Source organism: Nematolebias whitei, chromosome 10, assembly GCF_014905685.2.
Source record: "Nematolebias whitei isolate Nwh7 chromosome 10, NemWhi1, whole genome shotgun sequence".
Taxonomy (NCBI): Eukaryota; Metazoa; Chordata; class Actinopteri; order Cyprinodontiformes; family Rivulidae; genus Nematolebias; species Nematolebias whitei.
In genome coordinates, this window is record NC_056507.1 from 13,795,756 (window position 1) to 13,802,619 (window position 6,864).

Below are 6,864 nucleotides of genomic sequence, written 5' to 3' on the forward strand. Positions count from 1 at the left end.
TCGATGAATAAATGGATAAAACAGCACAAAGTAGTGGGTAAAAAAATAAAAAAATACGTACAGAAACAATAATCCTTCCATCATCTTTACATCCTTACTGGGTCACGGGGTCACTGTGCAAGAGGCGGGGGACGCTCTGGACAGGTCGCAAGTCCATCACAGGGACACAGAGAGACACTCTCACACCTAGGGACAATTTAGAGTTACCAATCAGCCTAACATGCATGTTGTTGGTCTGTGGGAGGAAACCAGAGTACCTGGAGAAAACCCATGCATGCACGGAGAGAACAAACTCCACCCAGAAAGGCCCCCCGTCTGGGATTTGAACCGGCGACCTTCTTGCTGAGAGGCGGCAGCTCAACCTACTGCGTCAACAATCCTGCCATTAAGGATAAATGCCTTCAGGTGGCGTCCTAGAGAACCGGTGGTCCAAACCATGAGGCAACGAACAAACCCAGACTCAGAGGAGGTCCTCATGGGCCGGAACTGTCGCACGTCCGGAGTCCGACCCAGCATCCTCCGCCCACCTGACGGGCACCAAACCGGGCGGAGACACCCGGCGCCGCGGGGAGAAGAGGGCAGAACCGGACCGGAACCGAACAGAACTCCGTTAGGAGGCAGCCCCATCGATACATACATTAAAGGTAGGCATTTGTTGTCAATATTTGTATTATCTTGGCTAAATGAAGGGAAGTCAAAGAGTTAAAATGTTTATGAGCACCTCTTGGTATAGCGCTACAGGTGTTTTATCAAATTTAGTCACCCTGCAGATTCTGTCTCGTTCAATCTACTTCCTGTCAAACTAATACTACTGTACAGTACCTCTATTCTTTATCCAAAACTTATTAATTGAGAAACATGTTTTAAACTAGTAATCAATTTAGATAATGTTGCTTCTTTTTTTTTAACATTCCCTTTTCAAATGTTTTTGGCTTGACTAGATAAAAACAAACATATTAATTTTTTTTTTTCTTGTGTACTGAACTATAATCATTCAGTGGTACAGTAATTATTAGTAGTTTGTAGTCTGCACAGTTAACTCATAAAAATAAAGTGCATTTTTGTCTCAGCTGGAGAAAAGCTTCTTTTTTTGGTCCACAATGAAAAAGACGATCGGATCAGATATGATAGATAAGATATGATAGATCAGATATGTTGAAAGTTATTGAAGGTATTTAATCTGCACCTGAACCGAAACTGAAATATCTTCTACATTTGCAATTCTTTCTTATCACTTTATAAAATATCCCACAACTATGAAAGCTGAGCAACAAGAAATGTCATAAAATATATTTAAGGAATTAAAAATGCATAATCAGACTTTTGGATATGGGCACCAGAGACCCCCGAGACCCGGAAAAGAAGACATGGGTAAAGATAATGAATGGATGATAGATTTAGATAAGAAGTCAAAAATGTAGTGGTTAAATGCTTGAAAATGTCCATCAGATTATTGTCTATTCACAACACAAGTGATCAGGACAGATGGTGGTATGTCCGTCTCTCCATCCATTCATCTGACTGTCTGTGGACAATTTCTTGTCCAAGCTTTAAATTAAGGCTCCTTTTATACACAAATATTAAACTGCACCACTGGACAGGTCATAGGTCAAGGATGATCCCTACTGATTTTAGGCTCACGGGGTCAAAGGTTGTTGGCCTTGCTGGTCATTAAGCTCAGGTGTCTCCACTCTGCCTCACCAGCCTGAGTCTTCTGATTCACCGCTTCCATCTGGACTCTGGCATCAGGGTGCTTCGTGCCATTTTTGGCGCTCGTATCAGTTCTGAAGGCCCAGACCCGTGTTGTTGTGTCACATGGGGAAATATTTTTCTCAGAATTAATTCGGTAGTTTCTCACGTTAAGTTAAAAACGTTAACGTGTGCATAATAAGTAGCAATCAGTTGTTTTAAACTTTGTCAAGAGATGTTGTCGTTTATTACATTTTTCTTCTTGTAAAAGTGGCAGGAAGTTCTTTAAGCAACACAGAACTAAATACTTAGAAAATTTATTATTGCCGGTCACAGAAGGTGAAGTCAGTAATGTTTTGGCTCATGTTTCTGCGTGTGCGTTTGTGTGTAGCGTCAGTAAAATATCTCATGAACTCTCAAACACTTAGAAAGTTATCCCTGGTCGAACTTCTACAACTGATTATTTATTCAAGATGGCTGCCACAGCTAACTGATTTTAGCCTACAGAAAAATGTCTCTAACTCGGTCAGTTTTACAGATACTGAGCTAAAATTAGATTCTGTAAGAGCTGAGAGTCACTCACAACACACACTCAGAGCTCTTCACATTGCCTACATTTTTGGCATTGTAATTGTTAAAGTGAACAATGTTTTTTTTTTTTAATCTGTTTGGAAAATATCCCACGAACCAGCAGACAGGTTTTAAAGAAAGTCTCAGAGAGTAATAATTGAACTGACGTTGACAACTTAGTAGACAGGTTGGTGTTATTTTGAATTAAGATGGCTACAGCAGGTAATAAACGTTAGACAACAACCCATAAAACATGTTGATGGAATTCTTGTTGTATGACTTGTAAGAATTTATCAGTTCCTCAAAATGAAACCGTGGCTTAACCTGTTGTAATCCCAGAGAGGACAAATGAGGTAATATGTTTGAAATTAGTCTATTAACAAATTATTTACCTTAACTTACTTTGAGATAAGAGAAAAATGCACCAGATGATATGAAGTCCTTCAAGGATTGCCTTTAATTTATAATCATTTTATGTTAATCTATTCTTCTTGTTTTCAGGCTGAACCATCCACTAATATTTTGTCATAATTCAGACGCCATGAGATAATGAGAATGCCCACAGTATGTTTACAGGGACTTTGTCCTCACTTTAATAAAAAAAAAAATATACATTTTTACACCTTTAACATACTTATTTATTGTTGTTTTCTTGTAGAGGAGTTGATTGCTCAACAAAAGAGAAAACGAGCCAGACGTTCTCCCGCCTCCCAGCCATGAGGCTTCTCTACAGAGTAAATGCAAAGATCCTGATTTTACTGCTGGTTCTGCAGGGAGCGTCAGTCCTGCTGTACTCGAGCTGGCGCATTCAACATAATCACGGCTCTACCAAAACGGAAAGAAAAGTTCATGTCTTGCTGCTGTCATCGTGGCGATCCGGTTCATCCTTCCTGGGTCAGGTTTTCAGTCAGCACCCGTCTGTTTTCTATCTAATGGAGCCCGCCTGGCATGTGTGGACCCAAGTGCAGAAACCTGGGGCCCGGGTCCTCCGAATGGCTGTGAGAGATATACTACGAAGTGTATTTCAGTGTGACTTCTCAGTAATGGACGCCTATCTGCCTGAAAACCCTCATGTGTCCTCCTTGTTCATGTGGACTGAAAGTCGGGCACTGTGCTCACCACCGGCCTGTTCCCTCAGAGCCAAAAACGAGACCCAGTGCCGTCAAAAGTGTAATGTTCAGGGCTTGCAGAAGGTGCAGGCTTCCTGTAGAGTACACAGTCATGTGGCGTTAAAGGAAACAAGAGTTTTTGAGCTGGAATCCCTTTACCCTCTTCTGCAAGACCCCAAACTGGACCTCCGCATTGTTCATCTGGTCCGGGACCCTCGGGCTGTGTTGAGGTCTAGAGAGGAGTCAGCCAAATCATTGTTGTCAGATAACTTTGTTGTCTTGGATCAGGGAAAAATCCCTGCCGATGAGGTGCAGTATAAAGTCATGCAGGAAATCTGCCGCAGCCATTTACGGATCCACGAGACGGCCATCCTGAAACCTCCGCCATTTCTTAAAAATCGATACAAAATGGTTCGCTATGAGGATGTGACACGCAACCCACTGAAGGAGGTCAGCAGTATATATGAGTTCGTTGGTTTAAAGATGACCAAGGAGATGAAGGATTGGATCTACAAGCAGACTCATGGAAAGGGGAAAGGCACGAGGAAACAGGCTTTTCAAATAATCTCTCGAAATGCTACCCTTGTTTCCCAAGCTTGGCGCACCATGCTGCCATTCTCCAAGGTCAAACGTGTTCAGGCCATTTGTAGGGGGGCCATGGAACTGCTCGGCTACAGGAGTGTTCACAGTCTTAAAGCGCAGCGATCACTTGACTTGGATCTGTTAGTTTCACAGGAACCGTATCGGTTCATGTGGGAACCATCTAAAGCTAAACTGAAAGACAAGAGTTAAAACATGAACGACTAATAATCACCAAAAAACTCCACAACCTTACCTCCTGTATCAACCTTGAGTGGATGAATTGGCCTGTACCGGTAATATAAACAAGCGGATGCTGGCATCATGTTGACTGTTAAAACATGGATTTATGTCAAATGAACACAAAAAACTGTTTGCATGTTTACAAGATTAAAAGGAGGCCGGACGACACAGTAGTGCTGTGTGACAGCATAATTTAAATTTGTATATCGCTGAGAAACTCAGCAGCAGAATCAGTAAAGTCCGTTGATAAATGATTTGAACAAATCATTGTTTTAGCAAAAATTTAATCTATATTGTTAGATTGTTTGCACATTTTGTGGTGACATTTGTTATTTGATCTGTTTAATTGTGTAACAAAGTGCTGTCTATCCTTTGAGGTTGCTTCATGCTAATTTTCTGGAGCTAAAGCAAAAATACATTTTATAGACTTACAGCACAAAGTTGTTTGAATGGCTTTCTTGTGATGAAATGGTTTTTTAGTTGAGCTTCATGCCAGTATAACCCTGACAGCTTCATCACAGACGGGCGTTTTGTCTGAGGTGAATGTTCAGACTGAGGCAGGATGTTTGTGTTTTTTTTAGTTTACATCTGGAATTGTCATTTACAGTACAGTAATAGAAAAAAATAACCTGAACACCTCTTTAAGCAACCTTTTAAACTTATTTTAAATGAGTTTGTACGTTTCTGTCTAATAATGCATCCACATTTTAAATATGGATTCTATGTAAAAATGTTTGTTTAACTTTCCGCTAGTCTGGTCAAGAAAAGATGGTCAAAAATGAACCAATACTAAAAATGTGTCCACGTTTAGATATCACTTTGCTGCATAACATGTTTTTCTCCACTAGTTAAATTTTTTATTCTCTTCATCGCCCTCTACGATTCACACCAACTGTCTGGAGGTGATGAAGGCGTGAATGAAGCACAACTTTCTCCATCTGTATAAAACAGGACATTCTTGTCGGAACCCTTGACCAGACTTCAATTTTCACCAACCAGCTTTACCTTTTTTTGCTCACAACATTCCCCTTTCCTCATCAGTCCCAAACCTTTGTGTGAGGTTTATTACTATTTGCTTTGAAGGATTCCATTCAGTTGATTTATATTGTGCCAAGTCACAACAGAACTCATCTCAGGGCACTGAACAGAAACATTCATATGCATAAAAAGTAAATTAATCAAATTATTTATCTGAGGAGCAGACTGCTTTGAGTTAAACTTCATCGCAGTCTCTCGTCTTGAGCAAGCATAAAGGCAACAGTGGAAAGGAAAAACTCCCTCATGAGGAAGAAACCTCCAGCAGACCCAGACTCAGGACAAACAGCCATCTGGATCATTTCAATACAAACTCTAAGCTTTGTCCTGTACTCCCCTCCATCTTTGCATTGCAGAGAAACTGTCCTTCGTCTCCTCTTGACTTCATAACTGCATCACTCTTCTCAACAGGATCTCCATCAAAAGCCTGCAGTGGCTGCAGTACATCCAGAACTCACCTGCTTGGATACTGATGAGCGTGCAGAAGTATAAACGAATAATACTGATTCTACACTCGCTCCACTGGCTTCATGCAAGGATCGATTACAAGATCCCTTACCCACCAGTCCATCCATGGAAATTTTCCACCCTGTTAACAGAACTTGTCTCCCTGTAAACCTTTACACCTTCCCTCTGGTCTACACATTCAAATCTTCCATGCAGCGAAGAAGCAGTTTTTCACAGATTGCTGAACCTCTGCCCATCTTTACTTTTGTAAGATTCAGCCTATCTAAAATTATAATTTTCTTACTGGCATATTATTATTGCAATGTAGCCTGATATATTACAAAATGCTTCTACTGCTATTTCTTTTTGTTGCCCCTGTCCCGGCTTTTTGACATGGTTTGTTGCCATGGTTTGTCAGAAAAATTGCACATTTTTATTATCCAACATTTGATGTGTTTATTGTGAAATAAAATATGGATTTCTGATATTTGAAAACTACTGCATTCCATTTTTGTTAGCATTTACAACAGCATCACACCTTTTTGTTGAACTGGGGTTTCAGAACAGTGTGATTGCCTGCACTGAAAGCAGTACTGAGATCAGGGGCGGTCCTAGCCTGTTTGGTGCCCAGGGCAAACTTCTGGCTCCCCATCCCCCGCTTCACGCAACGCCCCCACCCCACTGCCGGGGGTGCGTACACGCTCCGCTATGACATATTAGTTAGATTGTCATGGACCATCACAGACACTCAAATTTCTTTTAATATATATATTTTTTTAAATTCAATTGAAGACACTAGAATAAACACAGAACAAGACACATACATACTGAATAAAATGAATGTAAAAGTATACAAATACAAAAAATAAATACTGTAGAAAATAAATAGTCTGAACCTTTTCTGAATAAGACAATTTACACTATTGCACTTCAAAGGAGAAAATGCAGATTAAAGTGCACAACTACCATCTAAATATTGACCCATCTTGCCTTGATGCAAAGTCATCAATAATGTCATTATATGAAATCTGCTCAGCAGCTGTATGGCTGATACTGATGACGGCATGGCCAGTGAGACGTTCCTGAGACATAGTGGAGCTCAGATATGTTTTAATCCGTTTCACCTTTAAAAAGATTCTCTGCTCCATCCACTGTGGCTGAAGGTCTCAGAGCACTCCCCATGCCCCCTCAC

The 6,864-nt window shown here is 40.7% G+C and overlaps 1 protein-coding gene across 1 annotated transcript; it reads left to right on the forward strand.

Moving 5' to 3' along the window:
• The first annotated feature begins 436 nt into the window (after positions 1-436).
• LOC119415990 (carbohydrate sulfotransferase 6-like) lies at positions 437-4,252 on the forward strand. The gene is made up of 2 exons (XM_037683160.1): positions 437-609; positions 2,918-4,252. Exons 1-2 carry the CDS (start codon positions 437-439, stop codon positions 4,158-4,160), a joined length of 1,416 nt encoding a protein of 471 aa, XP_037539088.1. The 3' UTR covers positions 4,161-4,252.
• Positions 4,253-6,864: the final 2,612 nt, after the last annotated feature.